General features: G+C 37.7%; 1 protein-coding gene across 3 annotated transcripts in view; it reads right to left on the reverse strand.

Moving 5' to 3' along the window:
* The window catches only part of INTU (inturned planar cell polarity protein), a 70,506-nt gene extending 47,092 nt beyond the window's left edge, over positions 1 to 23,414 (reverse strand). The window contains exons 1-3 of one of the 3 annotated variants that reach the window (XM_004319868.4): positions 23,177 to 23,413; positions 11,009 to 11,547; positions 402 to 487 (exon numbers count right to left, since the gene is read on the reverse strand). In XM_004319868.4, the coding sequence (XP_004319916.2) occupies positions 402 to 487; positions 11,009 to 11,547; positions 23,177 to 23,322 (771 nt within the window). In that variant the 5' untranslated portion in view covers positions 23,323 to 23,413. Of the gene's footprint in view, positions 1 to 401; positions 488 to 11,008; positions 11,548 to 23,176 lie in introns of all 3 variants that reach the window. The other 2 variants (XM_033856699.2, XM_033856700.2) reach the window with 2 other exon arrangements.
* Positions 23,415 to 26,358: the final 2,944 nt, after the last annotated feature.

Below are 26,358 nucleotides of genomic sequence, written 5' to 3' on the forward strand. Positions count from 1 at the left end.
AGGCTAAACTAGGTAACAAAAAAGAAAAAAAATCAAGAAAATAGTATAGCTTTTAAAATAAACAAAACCACAATAAAAAACTTTATAGCAATTATGATTTTACTAAGTCAGAACATAGAAAATTCCATGACTATTTTAAATGGCTTTTCTAGGAATTGGATTTTCATCAGCAGGTATGGTACTTATAATGGCAAGTTGGTCATTATGTATGTTATTATTGTTCTTGTAGATATTTCTCTCTTTTTGGAACAATCTCTAAGAGCTAAAAGTTTAGAAATATCCTAGCATGTTAAGTATAACTCGCCCATTATACATGACTATTTTCAGAATTTCATAAAAAGATAGCACAAACACTTATTTCATGTAATTCATCATAAAACACAGAAAAAGAATGTCCACACCTGCATAGGTCCAGGAATGCAAGATAGAACTCTCTCTATGTTCTCAGAGGTCACATCTACATCATTCACGGCAACAAGGACATCACCTAAAAACAGAATCACAATAAAAGACAGTTGTGTGAGTATCCAAAATGGAAAAAGATCTAGAATTGGAACATTATAAAGCATCTATTCTGATCTTCAAAGTACAATGGAAAATGTGGTACAGACATTCAGGGACTTGTTCAAGGTTATAAAGCTCATTAGTGGCAGAACTAATCTCCCACCCCACTCTTTCTTAAACTATAACACAGCCCAACATTGCACCATAACTTAATACAACCTATGAATATTCAAAGAGATGAATATTCTCATTTTTGATACAATTGGGAGAATTACATAAACCCAAGGGACAAATGGAAAATTTGTAGCCAAATATTGCAATTAACAAAATTGAATTTAACCACTTAGACTCACAGTAAAAAAAATGCAGCTGACATTTTAATTAAATCCATGTGGTATATCATAACTCAATATGCTGTGCATTCACTGTTATTACTGATATGTGCCTACACACGTCTTTGTTTCAAAAGCCCCCAACCGCAATAAAACCTATAGCATGTTTTGGTAAAAAATCTCCTTTTCCATGGCTTTTCTTTAAATGGGTATATTATCAAATCAGGTGGCTTTAATAAAGATCAGTGTTAAAATGGAAATTTACTTTCACAACATAAAGGTAATATCTAAACACCAGTCAGTATATTAATAGAAATACACATACCAAGGTTATTTTTTTCTCCTCATTCCCATCATTAGGAAATTGATTAAATAATTCATACTCATCCATTCATTAGTTTATCCAACAAATACTTATTGAACATCTGCTGTATGCCAGGCACTGTTCTAGGCACTGCAGATAGAGAATTGAACAAAACAGACAAAAAACTCTACTCACATGGAGCTTAATACTCTTTGGGGAAGACAGATAATAAATATATATTGATATATATAGACAAAATAGTGTTGGTAGACAATTCTCCATTGGTCTCTCATATTTTCGTATATCTTAAAAGCCAAGACACTGAAAGTCTGTGTTCTGGATTATCTTTTCAAGATTGTCTGTATAGCGAACAGCTTTGGATGAGACAGTGTCTCCCTCCAGAGCAAACGTACAGTATAATAACAGCAAAAAAAAAAAAAAAAAGTACTGTATAAGATATATTAACAATATCTTATTGTTAATAATTGTTCTTTATAAAAGATTTATGTTCCCTAAGCTCCAAGTTCCTGTCCTTTAATGCAACCCACTATGTGTGTACGGGTCACCTGGCCCTTTTCATGATGCCCTGTGGGAATGAGGGTTGGGGAACAGGTGAAACTGCCATTACTTTAGCTACTGCTATTCCTCACCACCCCCCGTCCCTTCATTCCTTGCTCTCCCTGATGTGTATCATATGGGAAAGGGGCTAAGTGCAGAGTGAGCATGAGTATCTTAGGCCAGCCCTCTGAAAGCTTGCAATGACCTACACTAGGTTCAAATGCTCAAGAGATGCTATTCAGTTGAGAGTTCCTCAGGTTTGGGCACCAAGCCTTATATGATGGTCCGCTGTTGCAGCACTTTGAGCAATGTGGTAACTTTTCTTAAAAGAATTTTGAAATGTATAGAAATATCGAATCACTATGTTGTGTAACAGGAACTAACATAGGGTGGTAGGTCAATTATACTTCCAAAATGAACAAACAAACTCACAGAAAAGAAATTGGATTTGTGGTTACCAGAGGCGGGGGAGGAGAGAAGAGGGGAATTGGATGAAGGTGGTCAAAAGGTACAAACTTCCAGTTATAAGATAAGTAAGTACTAGGAATGTAATGTACAACATGATCAATATAATTAACACTGTTGTCTGTTATATAACAAAGGTGTTAAGAGAGTAAATCTTGAGTTCTCATCACAAGGAAAAAAAGTTTTTTTCTATTTCTCTAATTTTGTATCTATATGAGATGATGGAGGTTCACTAAACTTACTGTGGTCACCATTTCATGATGTATGTAAGTCAAATCATTACGCTGTATGCCTTAAATTTAGTGCTGTATGTCAATTATATCTCAATCAAACTGGAAGAAAAGAGTAAGAACTTGCGAACTAAAATAAGCTTCCAACTTCAATTCAACTTGGAAAAATGAAAAAGCAACATACTCCCCTAATTATTTTTAAATAAGATATTAAACAAGTGTACTATATCAAATTATTTATAGCTATTGTGAGTTTAAAAAGGAAGGAAGGGGACTTCCCTGGTGGCACAGTGGTTAAGACTCCGCGCTCCCAATGCAGGGGGCCGGGGTTCAATCCCTGGTCAGGAAACTAGATCCCACATGCATGCTGCAACTAAGAGCTCATATGCTACAACTAAGGAGCCCACCTGCTGCAACTAAGACCTGGTGCAACCAAATAAATAGATAAATAAATAAATAAACATTTTTTTAAAAAAGGGAGGGAGGGAAAGAGAGAGAGAGAGATTGGGAGGGAGGGAGGTGAACACAATATAGAAGTACTGATGTATTGATAAAACAAAATCCCTTCTGGACCGTACCAACCATGAGTTCTACTGTCTATAGATTATTCTATCCTCAGGACACCTAAATGGTGAAAAGATTTAAACCTTGCTCCTTTAAACTAAAACTCCATTGGATAATGTCCCAAATGACTCTTTGTTTTTTTTCCCCTCCAAACCCTAATGAATACAGTTCTGTAGTTGAGTGTTGTAGGAAGTATCATCTAAAAGCATCATGTCCAACAAACCTCTAAAAATAGGAGACATGTATCATCACAAAAGATAAGAAAATAAATTTTAGAACAAGTGTAGTATATACACAATTTTTCAAAATGTTTAGTAGAAAATTGTCTCTTTCTATAAAAGAAATGGTACATCCACTTCTCATTTTCCAGATACTTGCTTTCCTCACATTTTTCTGAGCCCCTCTGTGAGGTGACTCAGAGATGGCAGGCTTCCTGGACATCACATCACTGCAGTGGGCAGCCTGCACTCCAGGAAAGTTCTTTCTCAACAAGTGCATGGGAGTCATTAGTATGCAGGGTCCCATTTCAAAGGCTGAAAGGAAATGAACTGCATGAATTGATTTGAATTGTTAAATAAGAAATAGTCTGAGAATTATTGATGGGTAGAAGTAAGAGGGAAAATTTATCAAGTTTATCAAGAGATTTCATTCAAGAATCAAATAAAACATAAAGGGGGAGATCAGTTTATCAAAATGCTTAAGTAAATCCCTTTGGGTGATTGGGCTTTTTCTTTGTTTTGTTTAATTACATTTTCTAAATGGTCTACCATAAGCATATATTATTACTACTGCAAAGAGAAAAAAATTAAAACTCACACACACCGTGGTAGGCAGAATAACTGTCCTCCAAAAATGTCCACACCCTAATCTCTGAAATCTGTGAATATGTTACTTTACATAGCTAAAGAGACTTTTCAGATGTAATTAAGTTAAGGATCTTGAGATTGGGAGATTATCCAAAAGAGCCCACTGTAATGACAGGGCCTTTATAGGAAGGAGGCAGGAAAACCACAGAGTCAGAGAAAGAGAGACATGGAGATACCACGCTGTTGGCTTTGAAGATGAAGGGACCACAAGGCAAGGAATGCAGGTGGCCTCCAGCAGCTGGCCAAGGAAAGGGGTTCTCCCCTGCAGCCTCCAGAAGGAATGCAGCCTTGTGGATACATTGATTTTAGTGCAGGAAGACGCATTTTAGACTTCTGACCTCCAGAACTGCAAGATGATAAATTTGTGCTGCTTTAAATCACTAAGTCTGTGGTACTTTGTCACAGCAGCAATAGAAAATTAATATACCCGCTTAACAGAACAAAGCAACTTTGGCTAAGCACCAAGTGAGAGTCAGGGACCATGAATGCTAAAGAATAGAAGGATATACAAGGTACACTTGGCAGTCATTGGAAAAAGAATAAATCAGTCTTGTTAGAATCTGGTATTTACATACAAGAGGACTGGGAAATAGGTATGAGACAGTGGGGTGGGATCAGATTGTGCATTTAAATTGATCATTTAGGGACTTCCCTGGTGGCGCAGTGGTTAAGAATCCGCCTGCCAATGCAGTGGACACAGGTTTGAGCTCTGGTCTGGGAAGATCCCACATGCCACGGAGCAACTAAGTCCGTGTGCCACAACTACTGAGCCTGCGCTCTAGAGCCCACGAGGCACAACTACTGAAGCCTGCATGCCACAACTACTGAAGCCCGTGCGCCTAGAGCCTGTGCTCCGCAACAAGAGAAGCCACTGCAATGAGAAGCCCGCGCGCCGCAACGAAGAGTAGGCCCCGCTCGCGGCAACTAGAGAAAGTCTGCGCACAGCAACTAGAGAAAGCCCGCGCACAGCAACGAAGAACACAGCCAAAAAAAAAAAAATAAATTTACATAAATAAATAAATAGATCATTTAAATTAAGCTGAATTTGACTTCAGAGGGGAAAGCATATGGTTTTTGAAACATAGTTACATACTGCCATTTTATAAATTCAAGTTAATGCATTTACTGACAAATTCTTAAGTTTTGAGAAAATAAAAATTATTGTATTTTTTTAACTTCAATATCAATCCCTCAACTATAACATGTAAGCACTAAACCAGAGAAAATTAAGGTCCCTCCCAACCTACCATTTTAGAATTCCTTGAATAAGGATAGCTCATCTACTGTAACTACCATTCAGAATATTAAGTAAAACATCACATTCTCTGAAGATGATGGATAAGAAACTAGTGCCAGGTTTTTATTTCTCATTAAAATAGAAAATAATATTGCAGAAATGTTGTAAAAATTATTGATAGCTATAAATTATTGATGGCATTATAGCCATGATTGTTTCTGCAAATTATTTTTAGTCTTTACATTTGTTCACACAAATGAGGCATCAAGGATTTTTTTCCTTTTAAACTTCTCAAGTAATAAGAACTTTTATGCTGGTATACAGTTTTTAGAATTACAATTTTAATAGTCAAATAACATACAAATTTATTAAATTATAATTTAAATAATCAAACCCTTGGTTTGACATTTTCATGCTTTTTATTATTATTAAAGAATGCTCAAATAAATGTTTTCGTGCACATAGCTTTTCCTGTTTTTACATCTAGGGTCAGCAAACTTTTTCTGTAAAGGGTCAGATCAGTAAATATTTTAGGCTCTGCAGGCCATATGGCCTTTGTCGCAACTCCTCAACTCTGATATTGTAGCTTCAAAGCAGCAATAAACGAATGTGGCTATGTTCCGATAACATTTTACTTATGAACACTGATATCTGAATTTCATATAATTTTCATATGTCATAAAATATCACTCTTTTGATTTTTTTTTAAAAACCATTGAAAAAGGTTAAAACCATTCTTGGTTTGCTGACTGTACAAAAATGGGGGGTGGGCCTGATTTGATCTGCTGGCTGCGGTTTGCAGATGTGTTTTAGATTACTTCTTTAGGACAAATGTCTCAGAATGAATTAACTGGGTTAAACAGTACATTGTGGTAGTTTAACACTTATTTCCCAATTACATTTTGAAAGGATTAAATCATTTCTTTTCATTTTTGTTTCAAAGAGAAATCTTTTGGCACTTTCCCCACCCATTCAAGTGAGCAACCTGGCTCACCCATTCAAGTGAGCTCTGTGAATGGAATTCACAACCCATGGGTCTCAGCTGTATCACTGACTGGCTGTCTGCTCTCCGGTAAGTCATGCGATTCCTTTGGTGCTCATTCGTAGGGGGAAGTAACAACCAGACGCTCTCAACAAAGGCCTAAAAACTCTAAAATTCTGTCTTTCCAGTGAACACACTGCTTCAGTGTCTTTCCTTTACTAGTGGTTCAAGTACCATGGGGAGAAGTATGGGGAAAAAATGACGTGCGAGAGGAGAGACAAACAAGTAGAGTTATTTTCATTAAGAATATCAAAATGTTACACCTATTAGAGGACAAAATAAAAATGTATACCAAGTAATAGTCTGCAAAACATTAGCGAATAAAACCATACGTTATGTGTTCATAAAAACCAAATCTGTCTTTTCAAAAGAGCACTTCAGATATTTTAATTGGAAATAACCAAAATGTCCATCAACAGTGGAATGTAAAAATAAATAGTATGTATTCATACAATGGAATACTACGTAGTGAGAACATGGATAAACAAGAGAATACACACCATATACTTTCATATACATGAAGTTCAAGAAGAGGCAAAATCAACTCTGTTGATAGAAAAGTTCTGACTTTTAAAAGATTACCTTTGGGAGGGGGTACTGACTAGGAGGATGTACCATGGAGCCTTCTGGGTACCAAAAACATTCTATATCTTGACCTGGGTGGTAGTTACACAGGGACAAACATATGTCAAAATTTACTGAGTATACATTTAAGATTTGCGCATATTATGGGTCATACCTCAATTAAAATGATTTTTTTAAAGTAAATCCAAAAATACTTCCAAAATTTTTAAAAATTTAAAAGAGAAACTTAGCACAAGTATTATACAAATCTCTTTAGTGATCACAGGTGAGAACATTAGAAGTTGACACAAAAAGAGCTTGAAATAAAAACTTTGTTTATTCTTCATCAGAAAAAGTTTCCAGGGGTATGTGTGTCTAGAATATTAATGTGGGGACTTCCCTGGTGGTCCAGTGGGTACAACTCCATGCTCCCAATGCAGGAGGGGGTCTGAAATCGATCCCTGGTTGGGGAACTAGATGTCACATGCATGCTGCAACTAAGAGTTCGCATGGCGCAACAAAGATCCTGCATGCCGCAACTAGATCCCGCATGCCGCAACTAAGACCCAGCGCAGCCAAAATAAATAATTAATTAATTTTAAAAAAGAATATCAATGTGTAATTTCTCTAACCCTATCCTTCCCAATCCTCAAAAAAACATCTAGTTTAAAATGACCAAAAAAAGGGTAATCTTGAAGACAAAAATAAATCACTGAGATGATATGCAGTTTCTAGGATGTAGATAAAAGGGGAACTTCTATTTGTTCTGGACTGAGTCAGAGGCTGGCTACAGGTAGTCCAGGAGCTATCAACTGTCAAACTTTAACAGAAATGCAAAAATAGAAATATAAAAAATAAACATGCAAGCCCTTGGCAGCAGGAACAGCAAAAATGGCACCAAAAAAGGTAGCAAGACCCCCAAGAATCCAGCAAAGAAGAATGAGAATAGAACAGAGTTCTGCTGTCATAAAAGGAAAGAAGAGTCACCCGTCTCACTGTGCTGGTCAAGGGACTTAAGTCAACAGTGGGTCACCCTCCAGCCAGACAACAGGGGAAGTCACCCCGAGCAAACTGCATTGACCAGGACAAAGCGTTCATGATCTTCCTGCCTGTGGGGTGACTGCAGTGTGAAATGTCGCTATGAAAGAAGCAAGTGAGAAATTACCACCACAGAAGCACCTTGTGCGATTAGCAAACCCACCATGACATTAAAATCATCCATTCTTGCAAATGGGTATGAACACATACCCAACTTGGAATAGGACTTCTGATCTTGATAAACAAGAGCATCTGCTCGATGAAGTATTCAAGGACGAAGTCTCTTTCCTAACAGCGATTTATATCTCTGCTCTAAGGGGCATAAGATAATATTCATTATTTATAAGCTTAACACCTGTGACTGCTCAGAGAATTTTTAAAAAATTAATGCTGAAAAAAAACATCCATTCTTTAGTCCCAAAATTATATAATTAAAAAATATGGAACATAATCATAAAATTAAAAACTTAGAAAAGTAGAGATAACAATTATCCATAATTGCCCCCACCCTAATCCAACACTATTAGCATTTTGCTGTATTGATATTAACTTCTAATTGTTTTCCCTGCATGTATTCTTTTTTTACATGGTTTATTCATTCATTCAGTAAATGTTTTTGAGGGCTTATTATGAGCCAACCATTTTGCTATGCATCAAAGATGAAATAATCATTTTATTCTGACAAATTTCCTTTCTACTTATTAGTAAATCATAATCTTTTCTATTACAAAATTGAACTCATGAGCCTCATTTTTCTAACTTTTTATTGCTATTTAATACACATGCAGGAAAGTGCATAAATTATAGTACAATACAATGAATTATCACAAAGTGAACGCATCCATGTTACCTCACTCACTGTTAAAAGGTAGACAACTAGCATCTTGTGTATCTTTAAATTACTTTAATGATAAACAGTAGGACCACCCTGGTAGTCTTCCTCTCTCTGGTTCATTCTCTTTCCTCCCATACAGATGGTGCAAAGATCACGGCCAGAGGTAACTGCCATTCCTAGAAGGTTCAGCAGACTGGAGTATCAGGGGAAAGGAAATATGGAATAGGAGGCTCACTGGTCATAACCACCACTCTGTTAGGTTTCAAGAGAAAAGGGTAAAAAGAATTTTAGAGATCTGTCTATAACTCGGTCCAAATAGGCATTCCAAGCAGAAGCCCCAGGTGAGTATAAGGAGAATGTGCACCCGAGGTTTCCCAGCATGTGGGATCATACAGTTATGGTGGTGGGCAACAACCAGGCAGGATTTCATAAGCAGGAATTCTGGTCTCCTTTGACAGAACTAACAGAACAAACCTTAGAGATATTTTGGTCCAATTCTGTAACTTGACAAAAAAGGAAGGTGAAGACCTGAGAGAATGTAAGTATGCATTAGCTCCTGTTCCAGTTACCTATTACTGCATAAGCAATCACCCAAAAAACTCAGTAGCTTCAAACGACAACCATCCTTTGCAACTATGAGTGGAGATGGATGTTAACTAGACTTACTGTAGTGATCATTTCAGAGGATAAACAAATATAAAATCATTATGTTGTATGCCTGAAACTAATGTCATGTAATATGTCAATTATATCTCAATTAAAAAAAAAAAAAAGAAAGAAACAACCACCACCATTTATTGTCTCTCCCGGTTCTGGGGTTGATGGGGCTCCGCTGAGGTTATCACTCAGGGTTCCTTGTGTAGCTGCAGCCAGATGGTTGGGGCAGGGGTTACCCGGACGGCTTCTTCACTCACGTCTGATGGCTGTTCCTGAGCGTGGCTGGGGCCTCAGCTGGGGCTATCAGCCAGAATGCTACGACTCAGGGCCTCTTCAAGTGGCCTGGCCTTCCTCACAGAATGGGGACAGGCAGAAGGTGCATCCCCTTTTATAAGCCCACTCCTTAAGTCTGTGTGTACAGTACCAATTAAGCTGTGGTCACAGACCCACCCAGATTCAAGGCCAGGGCAGTGGGGCACAGAGACACACACACATACCACAACTCTCCATGGGAGGAGTATCAACATCACGCTGTAAGAAGAGAATGTGGAGATCTTGTTGCAACCATGTGGAATACACGCTTTGCACAGATGCCCTTCCTACAGGGTTCCTCCCTGCAAACCTTATCGTGGCACTTATCACACTGTGGGAAACTGTCTGCTTATTTCTGACACTACGTGAGCTCCACTACAGCATGAGCTCCTTAGGAGGAGTAACTGGATCATTAGAGTAATCTTCGTGCTCCTGGCATTTAGCAGGTGCTCAAAAAATTATCTAATGAATCAATGAACAAACAAAAAATTTGGAGTTAAAGAAATATTTTGAAATGTTTCTAAAGAATCTATAAAAGTTCCTTTATCAAAACCTCTCAGGCTGGGTCAACTTAAGAGCATCAGCTTGGAGAACTGTTACTACCTGTAAGTTTTGTTAACAACATATACTCATCTTTAACTAATCTATCTTTAGGTAAATAATCTATCTCTAGGTAACTAGTCTATATCTAGGTAACTAACCTATCTCTGGGTAACTAATCTATCTGTGGGTAACTAGTCTATCTCTAGGTAGCTAGTCTATCTCTGGGTAGGGTAATCTATCTCTGGGTAACGAATCTATCTCTGGGTAATGAATCTATCTCTGGGTAACTAATCTATCTCTAGGTAACTAATCTATCTTTGCTACTAACTCAAACATATCCAACAGCTTAAAATGTATCAGCAACACAAAATGCTCATCTTAACATATATTCAGAATAACTTGTGGATTTCTTATTTTCCCCTCAAAATTGGTGGGATATTTTATGACAAGCGCCCTTAAAAGGAAATTTACGTATAACACCAATGTTGTTACATATGCCATAGGAAACAGTTTAAAACTACTCCAAAAACTCAGGGCACTTAAGTGCAAATATACAATTTTAAAGTATTTTTATTCATAAATTATATATTTTTGTATCATGTTATTGGATATAGGTCATTCAAACCTAAATTATCACTGTACAGTTAACTTTTCTTTTTCTTGTCAGCAAAGAAAACCAAGATGAAATAAAATTATATAAAAACTTGAAAATTAGTTAAGCTGTTCCCTGGCCTAACAAGGCACACATGTGTATTCACGGCACTAAAGTGCTTGTCTTAAGAATGCTGTGCATTGCAGTACACAATCCTTCCAATTTCACTACTGTCCCAAATATCGTCAGGCAGTCCTTTATTGGTTGAGACACTGGGTATAATTCTGTTTTGATCACTTTCCTCACAAAGCAGCATCAACCATTAACCCTGCAAACAAGGACTGATGCTCACGAGCAGGACTTACCAATTAATATCTGACCACTCTTCATAGCAGATCCTCCTGGCAGCAGGCCATGGACCACAAGCTTCTCTCCACTGCCCTGTTTTCCACTTCTTCTCCAGCTCCACTTGGTCTGATGGATAATCCCAATCAGTACTTCCAGAAGCTTGAGCTGCTCTTTGGCTTTGGTGACGGTTAGCTTTTTGGGGTTCACATAAACGTTCACATCTTTGTACCGCTGTTGGACAACAACTCCTGTTTTCTGATTGGACTGATGCTTTAGAATGGATACTGGCCCACTGGCATTGCTATTTTTTTTATTATAGCGCTTGGGTAAAAGTTTTTTACTTTTTAAAATCTTGGTAAACCGCCTGAGTTTGGGTTCATACTTTTTTCCTTCTTTGTAATCATCCTCTTCAATAATAATCTCGTTTTCGCTGAACCTGACATGGTTCACAGTAGGTGTCTCAGGAAGAAGGCTTTCTTCTTCATCCTCACTCAACTCCAAATAAAATAGCTCTCCATTCTTCTGCACACTGTCCAGCCATTCAGGCTCCAGGTCACTGTGAAAAAGAGAAAAGATAATCTAAATTGCAGCCAAACATGGGAAAAACAGTTATGCCTTTCCGGCAGGCGGGTGAGGGTAGGGGTTGGGGTGCGGGGAGACGGGAAGGGTGAAAGTTCTTTGATTATTTCAGAGTCTCCTCACTGATTCTAATTTATTGTGAGCATCAACATTATTTCCTGTAGAATAGTTTTTGTAGAGCCTTGAAGAACTGGGGTTGGAGGAGATGGAATCAAAATGGCATAGTGATAGAAAAGAAAACAAATTAAAAAAGAGATGGCCCCCTTCTAGAATCTAAGGTTCTATTTTGTTTTTTAAATTTAATTCAGTCCCTGTGTGGTTACTGTTCACTTTAGACAATTTCACTGGACAATGATTTACATTAGTAGATGATTATACAATTATATCCACAGATGTGAGACATTCAGAAATTGCACATAAAAACATCCTATTTGCAAAGAAATTATTCAGCATGGCTGACACGTTAAAACAAAAGTGAAAGCCTACCAGTATTAAAAGACTTTGTTTATATAATAAGTTTTCAAAAAAGGAACATTCACCCACCATGAACTAAAATCTTTGCTGAAAACAACTAGTTTGTAATCACAGTTAATAATAATCACTTCTGTAGCCTATAATTTCATAAAATTCCTTTTAATGAATAATTGTAGTAAGAAGAGTAAACCACACATGACATGATTCATCATGTGATTTTTAACTGGGAAATAGGCCATTGAAAAAAACAAAATTATTATTATTAAAATGATTCAAAGAGCATTAAAAAACAAAAATACCCATCTTAGGGTAACAGACCTAACCACAAACTCTACCCTGTTCAATGTTACGAACAGTTTACTTTTCAAACTGCTATTCTTTAAAGCAAAACTGGTTACAGTGGAAGAACTAACACGTGGAGAGACTTTTCAGAAACATGAGCTGTAATATCCTGGCACGTTATAATTTGTGTTCTAATCATTCAATCAGTTAGAAGACATGTTTTCTGCAGTGTTTATTAGCAATCCTGGTTCTTTTAACTTAAAAGTCAAGTGTGTCTTTCTAAATACTGTGAAAATTCATCCAAAAAATGCACTATTCTATTAATCAGAAACTAACCACTACGCTGGTCTGTAGTTGGTAATTAACATAGAATTTTTCAACTATATATGAATGGTTAAAAAAAAAGGCATAACTATCCCCAGATATCAAAACTAACATTTCTTTGGCACTTGCTGGTTCCCAGTGTGTGGCATCATTTTAGGCACTTAGCACCACTTACTGTGGATTATTCACCATTATCAGTTGTTTTGACTATATCTGTCTGTACCTGCAGAAATCAGTATTTAATATCTCTGTAGTTTTACTCTGATGAGTCAAAATAACTGTGTCCCCACCATAAAAAATTTAGATAACAATGTACCGTAATTTAAAATGGCACAGGGACTTCCCTGGTGGTCCAGTGGTTAAGAGTCCGTCTTGTAATGCAGGGGACGCTGGTTCGATCCCTGGTCAGGGAACTAAGATCCCACATGCCACAGGGCAACTAAGCCCGCACGCCACAACTAGAGAGACCGTGTACCACAACTACAGAGCCCACATGCTCTGGAGCCCGCATGCTACAACTAGAGAGAAGCCCACATAGTGCAAGGAAGAGCCTGCGCATTGCAACAAAAAATCCCGCCTGTCACAACTAAGACCCGACGCAGCCAAAAGATAAATTAATTATTAAAAAATAAAATAAAATGGCACAATGAAAATATCATAATTAAACACAATTACTTATGAAGATATATATTAATTAGAAAAATGAATGAAATTTACTTGCTTTATAATCTCACCCTTTTAATCTGGTCTGTTGTTCGTATGAGAGATATGTGACGCCAAAGAAACATTTTTCCCTCTCTGCTAAACATGAAGATGGTTCACCTAATTCTCTAAAATTTGGAATTTATACTTTTTTTTTTTTTGGGTAATGTGGTGTGGCACGCAGGATCTTAGCTCCCCACCAGGGATCAAACCCGGGCCCCCTGCAGTGGAAGTGCAGAGTCTTAACCACTGGACCACCAGGGAAGTCACTTATTCTCTAAAATCTGAATGCGAAACCACTTTTTGGTTATGATTTAAAGATCCCTGCAGGTGGAGGTGCCACAGGGCGTGGCATTCAGTTGTAGAACAAATAAACAGTGCCAGGCATGGTGGACAGTACTGGAATTACAAAGATGAAAACCTCAGTTCCTTCCCTTGTCTAGTGGGGAAGATAAACTGAGAAGGAATTCATGACAATACACATGATAGGTGCAAAAGAGAGGTCATCCAGCTTAGCCTGGGGTTGAGGATGAGGTCAAGGGAGACTTTCTGGTAGAGGAGACCCCAGAGGTGAGTTTTAAAGCCACAAGTGTCTGGGGAGGAGGGCTTGGGGAGCTGAGGGGGAAGACAAGAAGAGAATCCCAAGCAGAAGTACCAGCACAAGCAAAGGCCTTGAGGGGTAGTCCCCATGGCCTATGTGGATAACTAAAGCTAGTCTGCGGTTGCCAGAGTGGAGGTGGTGAGGTGGGGAATGACAGGAGAAGTCTAATTTTGCAAGTTGTAATTTTGCAAGCCCTTCTGGACCCTGGCAAAGGGTTTGGGTTTTGTTGTGTAGGTAAGAGAGTATCAATGAAGAGTTTTAGGTAGAGGGGTTTACATGTTAGAAATCCCTGAATAGATCTACTTTGACAGGACAGTAGAAGAAGGAATTGAGGTGGACAAGATTCAAGATAAGAGGCCAGGGGCTGCCCTGGTGGCGCAGTGGTTGAGAATCCACCTGCCAATTCCGGGGACACGGGTTTGTGCCCTGGTCAGGGAAGGTCCCACATGTCGTGGAGCAACTAAGCCCGTGGGCCACAACTACTGAAGCCCGCGCGCCTAGAGCCCATGCTTCACAACAAGAGAAGCCACCACAATGAGAAGCCTGTGCACAACTAAGAGTAGCTCCCGCTGGCCGCAACTAGAGAAAGCCCATGCAGCAACGAAGACCCAACTCAGCCAAACATAAATAAATTAATTAATTAAAAAAAAAAAGATAAGAGGCCATTTAGGGGGCTGTTTCCATAGTCCAAGCAAAGATGATAACTAAGGCAATTGTAGAGGAAATGGAAAGGAGGAAAAACATTTGAGAAATGCTTGAAAATCACCAGGACGTTGAGACTGATTAGATGCGATGACGAGGGAGACGAAAGAACTGGTGTTGACCAGATTTCTAGTTGGTGACTGTACTTTCATGTACACATAAGCACAGGCTCATTTTATATAAATGGGCACGTAATTATCATACATGTCATTCTCCCTTCCTACCTTTCACTGACATGTTAAAAATCTGTATTCTAAACAACAAGGTCCTACTGTATAGCACAGGGAACTACTGATATATTCAATATCCTGTGATAAAGCATAATGGAAAAGAATATGAAAAACAATATAGATATATATGTATAACTGAATCACTTTACTGTATACCAAAAATAAACATCGTAAATCAACTATACTTCAATAAAAAAAATTTTTTAATCTGTGTTCTTATAATCATATAAAACATATATAGGGTTATTTGTTACTGTTTGTTTTGAAAAAGTGAGTGGAATCTATACATACACACACACACCCCTTTATCATTTATCACTAAAAAAACAATTTAAAAACCTCTAATGGCTACATTAAGGGATGTAGCACATTTGGTCACCTAATGATAAGCTTTGTGTTCACTTTTTTTTGCCCCTATGGACAACAATACAGTAACCATTCTTTTTTTTTTTTTTTTTTGCGGTACGCGGGCCTCTCACTGCTGTGGCCTCTCCCGTTGTGGAGCACAGGCTCCAGACGCGCAGGCTCAGTGGCCATGGCTCACGGGCCTAGCCGCTCCGCGGCATGTGGGATCTTCGCGGACCAGGGCACGAACCCGTGTCCCCTGCATCGGCAGGCGGACTCTCAACCACTGCGCCACCAGGGAAGCCCAGTAACCATTCTTTTATGTAGGGGGATAGAGAGAGAGATAGATAGATAGGTAGGTGTCTTTACCCTAAGACTATACCAATTCACATTTCCACCAGCAATGAATGAGATCCACTTTCTTAAGCTCTATATTTAAAAAATATTTCACTTTAAGCAGAAGAAATTTTTTTAAAAAGGGAGAAATTAAAAGAAGGGAGAAAAGAGACAGGAATAAAGACAAGGAAATGAACATAGGAAACTGTAAAAGACGACAAAACATATAGTAAAAAGAAAATGACCTGAGAGGTCACAGACCTTGGTTCAAACACTGTTCTATTGAGATTTTCACTTTTCTAAGCTTTAGGTTTCCTTTTCCAGAAAACAGATTATAGCTACCTCACAGGGCTGTTATCAACAGCAAATAAAATAATGTGCCTGGCATGGTAAAGGCCAAATAAATGACAGTTCCCATCCTCTTGCACCACAGTCAGAACTGGAGAGAAACTTACACCTTTATTAGATACAGCTCCTGTACTTCTGCACATTTCCAACCCCTAGCAATAAATGAAGATGCCTCCAATGATCTCTACTAGATTCCAGGCTAAGTGCTGGTAACATATGAACCAAAACTAGATACTGCCTTTAAGGCCACAGTTCAGGATTCCCAAAAGGTTCCTTATTCCTACTACAGGTGATTACTTCCTCTTTAGAAAAACATCAAGAGCATAACTGATTAACGTATCAGAAAGTTTAACAGAGGTGGAAAGACTGTACTCTCAAACTAGTTCTATTAGAATGGAGGGGGTGTATTAAAAACAACAATAAAACAAAACTGCCAACTTTTCATTGTAACTATTTATTAATAATGAAATTAATATTATATATAGACACTTTCACTCCAGGAGATGGAGCTTAATCTTTCCTCCTCTTTATTGTAGACTGGACTCAGTGACATGCTTTCAAAGAACAGAGTATGGAAAATGAAAAACAGCGACTTCACAGTGAAGAAACCTGGCAGACATCACCTTAACCAAGTGATCAAGGTTATGAAAAACAAGGAAGGACTGAGAAACTACTGCAGACCAGAGGAGACTTAAGGAGATGTGATGACTAAATGCCATATGATACCCTGAATTGGATCCGGGAACAGAAAAAGTTCATAAGTAGGGGAATGGTGAAATCTGAATAAAGTCTAGAGTTTAGTTAACAGTACTATACTAACGTTAATTTCTTAGTTTTAAAAAATGTACCCTATTTGTGTAAAAGGTTAACATCAGAGAAAAACTGGGTGAAGAATTTACAGGAATTCTCTGTACTATCTTTTCAACTTTTCTGTAAATCTAAATTTATTCCAAAATAAAATATTTTTTAAAGTTTTTTTTTTAATTAATTAATTAATTTATTTTTGGCTGCGTTGGGTCTTCATTGCTTCTCGTGGGCTTTCTCTAGTTGCGGCGAGCAGGGGTTACTCTTCGTTGCAGTGTGCAGGCCTCTCCTTGTGGTGGCTTCTCCTGTTGTGGAGCATGGGCTCTAGGCACGTGAGCTTCAGTAGTCGTGGCACGTGGGCTCAGTAGTTGTGGTGCACAGGCTTAGTTGCTCTGCTGCATGTGGGATCTTCCCGGACCAGGGCTCAAACCCTCGTCCCCTGCATTGGCAGGCAGATTCTTAACCACTGCAGCACCAGGGAAGTCTAAAATATTTATCTTTAAAAAGGAATTAAATCTAGCAGTTTTAATTAAGATTTTTATAATACATGGGTTACATTAATCAATATTAATATAAATATTCTTTCATTTTTTTCTGAGAGCCTATGGTGCAAGCTGCAAAGCTGTCATTGTGCAAATGTCTTTCAATGAGACTTTTATTTTGTTCATTCTACTTTGCTCTAAACAGAAATAACTATATATTTATAGTCTGCCTGCAAAGTTTGACGGCACTTTAATTGGTTTCAAGGCCCTAAATAATGTGGTAAATGTGACCACAGTCCTTCTTACCAAAGAAAAACTTGCTAATTTGCAAATAAACAAGTTCACTTACATAAGCTCTAACAGTATATTAGAGAAAATGAACTTCAGATAATGCTTTTAATTTTCTCAATTACTCAGGTGTTTCAAAATTCTATGTTGATACTAAATCTTTTTTTCTTCTTCTAAGTTATTGAATCTCTCAGGTCCTTAGTTGCGTTAATGTTAGCATTTTTCACCAAATGAAGTAGTATCACAATTTCCTTGGCCACCACAAGAAAGAACATTAACAAAATAGCCAGCCCTCATGGCACATTTCCTTAGGGAAAACAGACTTTTGCTACTACTTCAAACCTGTTACAATACTTTTTTGTTTCTTTTTTTTTCGTTTTAGTGGGGAAAGCACAATGTGCTTTACCAAAGTGGCCAACACATGTACTTACATAGTTATATAATGCTAATAGGTACAGCAAGACAATCCTAGGTATAGAGACAAACCACACAAAATAAAAACACCACGACAAATTATTATGGATTCTATCTGGGGCTTGTTCAGTAAGTACGGGTCTGCCTAATGCTTTTCTATGTTTTCATTTCTGTGTTCTGTCTACCAGCAATATCTAATTTTCATCCCCGAAGTCTTTTGATTGTTTTCTAAAAGGAAACCATGATTTTAAGGGTTAAAATCTATGCTAGCTATTATAGCAGCTTGAGGAGGTGGGGAACCTGGTGGGAGCTGATGATGCTGCTTCTAGCCCAGCCCCACACTTGTATGGCCTCCTCCATTATCAACATCCCTCACGAGAGTGGTACATTTGTTACAATCGATGAACCTACATTGACACAACATAATCACCTCAAATCCACAACTTACATTATGGTTTACTCTCATGGTGTACAATCTATGGGTTTGGACAAATGTATAATGACATGTTTCATCCACCATTATAGTATAATTATAGTATCATACAGATACATAGAGTATCTGTATAGTATTATACAGATACTATATGATATTATAGTATCATATAGTAACATACAGTTCCACTGCCCTAACACAATTGTCCTAATATTTTAAATTTTGAAATACAAGTCAAAATAGATGAAGGCCCATCAAGTTTCCCAGTACCAGGAAGATAGTTTTCGTGTTAAAGAAAAGCATGTCTTTTCTAGGTCATCTACACAAAGACTTCATTTCCAAAGAAGTAGAAATGCTTACATATTCAGCCTTTATTTTCTCTTTAAGTACTTGCCCCTTAGTATATAGGAGTCTTGAGACATCTTGTAAAACAGTAAATTATAACCAAGAATTCTCCTAATTCTGAATCCCTCAAGACCAGAGAAAACCTGATGAAATGAAAATGTTAACACTTTCAGGTTGTCTGACTCCTACTCTTAATCTAGTACTTATTACTCTGTACTAGGATGCCTCTCATAATAATCTGTTGAAAAAATTATTCCGACACTGCAAATGTGGTATGAATACTAACAGAATTAGTCTCATTTTCAAAAGTCTCAGTTATTTCAGGCTACATTATAAAGACATTCCATTGTAATTGAAGTGGTTGAATTCTCTGAATAACACAGTCATCAGCAAACAAACCTGAAGTATTACTGTTAGTTTTTAAACCTCGGCCTTCTCCTCCTGATCACAGGGATGACCTGGTTAAGCACATGGATATTTACTTCATTTTAGTTAGCTTCACTGGTAATATTCATGCATGTGTTTAATTCTATTTTTGATCCAAACTGCCACATTATATCTTTTTGTAGTAGGTTCTCTAAGAGAAAAATTATTTTAGAAAGCAAACTCTGGCAGCTGTATGGGAGAAAGACTGAAAACAGGAGAAATTAGAGGCACCCAAACCAGTTAGACAACTGGTGTACGGGAGACGCAAGCCCTTTAAGTAAGGCAGTGCCTGTGAGAAGCAGGAGGAGGTGGTGGGGTGGATATCAGAAAAGCAAGTCAACAGGACTGGAGACTTACTAGATCTGAGGACCTGAGTAACAAGAGAGTGAGGTCAGCAAATGAGATGGGCAACACTAGAGGAGAAACAAGGCAGACAATGAATTCTCTTCAAACATGCTGAGCTGGAAGCATACAGAGATGCTGGCAGAGAATTACCATGTCTCATCACAAACCTAGTTACATACTATTTGACTTTTTAATCTATATAATTTGATAAAGGAAAAATTAAATTAAAAGGAAAAAGTCAAGGTTCAGAGCAGGAGAGAAAAAGGAAAATATTATACTAAATTGATATTAATATATTGCATCACAACTTTGAATGAAATATTTTTATTCTTCGAGTAGCACATTCCCAAGTTAAAACCCAAGAAAAAGATAAATTTTGATATATCCATGGAATCCAGTTCAGAAATAAAAAGGTAAGAACTACATCTAGGCAACAACATGAATGAGTCTCAAAATAATTATGCTGAATAATCACAAAGAAAAAAAAATAATTACGCTGAATCCTATTTAGAAATAAAAAGGAAATCCTATTCAGAAATAAATGGAATCCTATTCAGAAATAAATCCTACTCAGAAATAAAAAGGAACGAACAACATATAGGCAACAAAATGAATGGTCTCAAAATAATTATGCTGATTAAAAGAAGCCAGACAAAAAAGGGAGTCCATACTACATACCTCCATTTTTATAAGACTCTAGAAAACACAAACTCAGCTGTCATTACAGAAAGCAGATTAGGGGTTATAAACAGTGAGGCAGGCATTAGTAGTATGAGGGAGGCACACGGGGAAACTTTTGGACGAGATGGATATGTTCATTATCTTGACAGATATATACATGTCAAAACTTATCAAAGCTTAACCGTACACTTCAAATATGTACAGTTTATTGTATGTCAATTATACTTCAGTAAAGTTGTTAAAAAAACCCAGAAAAAAAACCTTAAAGGACGTATTTTCCTTCTCCTCCAGTCATTCTTCTTATTGTCAGTGGAAGCTCCTTAGCATTTTATAGCTAAATTCTCTTTTCAAAGTATCCTTTTTTTCTCTCCATCAGTCAAGGCTTTAAAACTCACAACAATAAACAATTCACTCTGAAAAATCAAAAATTTAAGTCATAAAATGGATGACTTCGGCCAACATGAACCAATGTGGCTTCAGTGAGTTGGGTAATTGTAAACCAAAGCAAAGAAGGCATGGCATTATTGCAAGTAAATGTATGATTTCTGTTATTTCAACATTGAAACTAGTCAGGACTTCCCTAGTGGTGCTGTGGATAAGACTCCATGCTCCCAATGCAGGGGGCCCAGGTTCAATCCCTGGTTAAGGAACTAGATCCCTCATGCATGCCACAACAAGAGTTTGCACGCCACAACTAAAGAGCCCACACACCGCAACTAAGGAGCCCGAGAGCCGCAACTAAGGAGCCCACCTGCCACAACTATGACCCGGTGCAACCAAATAAGTAAATAAATGATTTTTTTTTTTAATACTGAAACTAGTTAACAGTTTCCTCAACCCAACCCACCCTCCAGTATTACCTCTGAAGCTTCCACAGGAACTTGCCAATATGCCAGGTTAAGATGTACTGCACCAACCTAAAAATGTTCTCTTATAAGTCTTAAACAACCCTATTAAAAGTACTATACCAGAATTACCCTAAAGACATTTTATCTAAAAAATGATAAACTTATTAATTCTATATTGACAATCACTTGCAGCTCAAACTGGTTTTCAGTTTCAAAGCATGCAAGAAACAATGATAATCTCCAGAAAGAATATGCAGAAATTAACTAGAACCCTGAAAGTTCAGGATACTTTATGTGAATCAATAAGTAGCATAACTTCTTTAATAACCTCCATGTAGGCAATGAAAGACAATAGGCAATTCATATCTCTTAGCTTTGATGAGAAAGCTTAGGTTCGCCTCCCTATACCTTGGATCCACATGTTCCAGTGTCCTGTCCATGCCGGGAAGCCCACCTTTTGCATTGGTGACGCTGCAGCTTAGGGAAGTAAATACCATAAGGAAGAAACAGAACAGAAGGCTACCTGGTCAGTGTATATCAACTCTCATGTCCTAAACACCAAGAAGCGACAGGCATAAAATCTGAATCTTGGTAGGGCTTGAAATACAGACCAGCCAAACAGTTTACAATCGAGATTTCCTGTACTTTTATTATTAGGATGATAAAGACACTGGAATATGTGGAGTGATCAGTGAATGACTGATATAGAAAGTTTAATGCCCATTTTTTTAAAAACTAAAATATTATATATATGTGTATATATATATATATATATATATGCACACATGTATTCCAAATCACAAAATGCTTTGAAATAAGTTTTCTAACTCGAGTTCTCAGCTTGCTTATTTCCTAGAAAAAAGGACTAGCTCATTTATTCACTCATCAAAATCAATGCACCCCATTTGAAATCAGGTCTCTTAAATTTCTCCACTGACAACATTTGGCTGTGTGACCATGGGAATATTATAGATTCTCTCTGGGTTAAAAATGTGTGATTCTAAGATGTAGAGAAAGCAAGAATTTGAATCTCACATTGTCTATGGCTCCCATAGCAAGACCAAATAAGGTTCTACATAATCCATACTTCCTTCCAGCAGCCTTGCTTGATAGTCATGAATTTTGTAATTATTTTTTAAACGACCACAGTAGAAGATTGTACAAAGTATTTGATCCTTAAATTTGTTCAAGTCTTCCAGAATACAATCTGTCCTCATTAAGCCTCTAGAATATAATTAAGCAGCCATTAGTGATGGTTTTCTCCCTTGTGCTTTTAAAGATAATGATAAAAATGTTTTACATACCTATGGGTGAAAATAATTGCCAAGTAACTGATACTCCTAAATACACATTAAATACCCGTAACTGTTATTTCTAAATACACATAAAATGTCATCCTAAAAATGACTATATATGGCAGTCACTGATTGATGTTTTGGCACCAGAACCTTTTCAATGCTAGTCATTTCAAGCTACAGCTAATTACTTTGACTTTTCTAGTCCATAGCAGTAAGGGATAAATTCCTTCAAAACTGAAGTAGCATTGGGTACTGTGAATAAAAATAACTTTTTCATTATTTTTAGGGATAAGAAAGTAGAAAATAACACTTAGATATTCTGTATTTTAAAATTACATTATAACATAAAATAGAAAACAAGAAAACCATGGGAATGTATAGGAAAATACAGCAGAAATACCCCCCAAAATGCTGAGAGGTTGTTCTCGATGATGAGGCTAGGGTGGATTTTCTTTCTTTTATATATATATTCATTTTTATAACCAGAAAAATCTACATAATTTAAATAGTTGACATAAAACGTGGAGGGTGTCACTTCACTCTAAACACTGAGGTTAAAGTCACAAAGATCATGACACCAAAGCAAGAAGACACTGCGACAGAACAGAATTTTATGAACACTCTAACAGATATACACTCTCATATATTACAGAATCCACCGCAAAGAAGAGAACCTCCTCCTCTGAAAATCACAAAAGCCTAAAGTAACAAAGAATGGCACAGACATTTCGTCTCACATTATCACACAATTGAAACGTGGTGCAAATAAACCCCACTTATTATAGAACCTCAAACGCTCAGCCTCTACCACGCCAACACTCTCGAATTCCCCCCAGCCCACGTGTACACTCTCGAGGCAGAAGGAATGGATTTAATTGTCCCTCTTCGAGAACCTTACTCATAATCGGTACTTGTAGAGGAGTATGAACCCGAGTCGCTGACCGGATCTTCAGGATCACAATCCTCATCTTCTTCTTGTGAGGAAGGGTCTCCAGGGAGTCCCTCTGGGCTCTGACGTGAACCGCACAACGCCGGAGACGCCATCAGCAGGGACGCAGCAGCTACAAGTAGGGTAATTCAAATCTCGCAGCTACTGCTTACCGGGGCCGCCATGTTGCCTCTGCTCGGGAAGGGGTAGGGGACACGTGTCCACCAATCCTCAGCTTCAATTGGTGGCAGCTCAGGTTGCCAGGGAGACGAGGAAGCTTCCCTGAGAGAACCGAGACGACTGAAAGGAAGGAGCCAATGAACTCGAACTTCCAGGAGGGTATCCTGGAGGAATGGAAGAAGCTGAAACTTAACCATTTCCGCTCTCCTAAACAGTCCTTTGGAGCAGCGTAACTTATTAAAACTGGCGGAGGCCCACTGTTTTGTTTTCTTGCAGTTTGCACTTTGTTTCTACGCTGAACAGCTGTACAAAACCTTAGAGGCGCTCCGCCTGAGTTTCCCTTGAGGTAAAGAAAGCTACCCTTTACTTCTCCATACGCGCAAGGAATGGACGCCTTTAAGCAATGCCTTCTAGGTGTTGATGTAAATACGCGCCATTGTTTCTTTGGTTTTCTTATTGTTTCGTAGTGGCAAACATTTTAATTGTTCTCCCAAGCAGATGTTGTAGAGGTGCTTCAAACTGGTGCCCATATTGTGAAATCTACTGCGTGTTCATTTTCTAACTGAAAATTTTATAATTTGATGAAGTGTTATCACTGAAGTTGGAAGTGTAAACAGATAAAAATTTACCTGTCATTTGCGAATACCTACATCAAATATTTTTTGTAAGTACAAAATAATAGCTAGCATTTATTGAGATTCAGCCATTGTTCTAATTATTTGTTCTATTCATATGTATATAAATATGTAAACTAAATATCCCTATACTAAAATAAGGAAACTGAAACTTAGAGAGTTTATTCATCTTGTTAATGGTCACATGGCTAGCGGGCATCAAAGCCAACAGAGAACTGAACTTAAGTCATTAACCACTAGATTATATTTACTCCTCAGGACCCAGTAATTCAACTATTAGAGATCTATTTTTAAGAAAATAAGGGATATGTGGGGGCTTCCCTGGTGGCGCAGTGGTTGGGAGTCCGCCTGCCGATGCAGGGGACGCGGGTTCGTGCCCCGTGCCGCGGAGCGGCTGGGCCAGTGAGCCATGGCCGCTGGGCCTGCGCGTCTAAAGGATATAAATAAAATTTATAAAATTTGTAAAAGTGATAAGCTGAAAGCAATCTAAATATTCAACAATAGGGGAAAGTTAAATACACCTTTATGTATAAAGTATGATGAATATTATGATATGAATAGAAATGTTTTCAAAGAGTAATGCATGGGGAAATGTTCCTATTGTAGCAGGTAAGAGAAGGATATAATGTTATTTTATGATCTCAAAGGATGGGTGCTGGGGATTCAACTTAAACTACATGGGTAGATGGTAGAGACTGAAAGGTGAATGGGCAGCTTATAATATATAGTGTCCTATGATAAATACAGAGTTCTACTGGAATACCCAAAGGGAAACAAACTAGGGCATGTGGGACCACAGCAGATTTCTTAGAGGAAGGCTTAACTTACGGGATATTATGTTCCAAACAGAGAAGAGTAGTGAAGATGAGGAAGATGAGTCACCCCATGGCCCAGAGAGATATATGCATGAAGAACTCAAAAGAACCTGGGCAGTAGCCATCAAATATTTAAACTTTCAAGCTGCAATTTAGTTTCATTTGTCACATTAAATTACGTATTTGAATATTCTAAGTTTTACGGTTTTATTTGTATTAATTTCTAAATTTGCTTTTTTATAACTGTAAACTAGCTAATGAATTTTATTTTGTAGTTTATTTGTATTAATTTATAAAATTGTTTTTATCTTACATAAGAGCTATAAAGCACAGAGCTTATGCCTGTTTATTTAAAATTATAATAAAGTTTGTCATCCCTGGAAATCTGCAAGAGTCTTTCCTGAAAAGAGAGGTCCATATACCACTCAAATTAGAGAACAGGGGACTAGTTCATAAATGGTAAAGGAGGTTCTTGAGGTGGCAGGAAGATATGGCACCCTAGGAACAGATGGAGGGCTATGACCTTGCTTAACACCTCTTCCCTGAAGCTGATACCCAAAGGAGGGTGCCGGTGTGGATGCTGACTTGCCAGTTTCACTCAGGAAGCTGAGGCAGTCTCCATGTGATGGTGTTTATTTTCTCTGGTAAGTAGAAGGCAACCTTGCCAGCTAAAAGTGATGGAGAAAGTAATGGGGTCAGAAGCCTGAAGACAGTGGAACCAGGAAGGAAGAGAAACAAATATTTCCATCAGTATTGAGGTCCCCCCCAAAAATACGTATTACTTTTAAAATCAGAGATACTATTATTTTAAAAGGTGGAATCACTAATAGTTATGTTTCACGTTAAAACATACATACTTATTCTCACCACAATCCCTAAGATTCCATTCTAAAATTAAAATGATTTAGGCACCTCTTTAATACTTAGCCTTTCATCATTTTAAAAGAAACTTATTGGAAGTAAAAAAAGAAAAAAGACATTTTAAATTTTAACAAAACTCCACGTTTTCTTACTATAAATAACACTTCATTTTTTTCTATAAGTATCTAATAATTTCATACCCTGCTCATAAGTCTCAATGCCACCCCATTAAACAGAGAATAAAATCCAAACTGTGTAGTCTCTTAAAAAAACTTTCCAATTCTACAAATAATTGAGCACCAACTAGGAATCAGAGGCCTTATTTCCTGCTATGCATTAATTAAGTTAATCAAGTGTGTCCAACTTGCTAATCAAAATATCTTACCTGAGGTGCTTGTTAAACATACAGACTTTAGGGTCCTGCCCCACTTCAACAGGATCAGAACCTCCAGGGGAGGGGCCTGGAAATCCCTATTTTAAAAAGTAACCCCAGTGATCCTCAAAGGCAAACTTGGGAAACACTGCCCTTAGCCTTACCTCAGTTCTATGCTTCGTACCTATAAGTCCCACTGACCATTTCGCAAACAAGCTGGAACCCACTCCTACCTCCTGGTTTTAAGCCTGGCAGGCAGACCTCTCCCTGCCTCAGCACCCATCTCTG

Source organism: Tursiops truncatus, chromosome 5, assembly GCF_011762595.2.
Source record: "Tursiops truncatus isolate mTurTru1 chromosome 5, mTurTru1.mat.Y, whole genome shotgun sequence".
Taxonomy (NCBI): Eukaryota; Metazoa; Chordata; class Mammalia; order Artiodactyla; family Delphinidae; genus Tursiops; species Tursiops truncatus.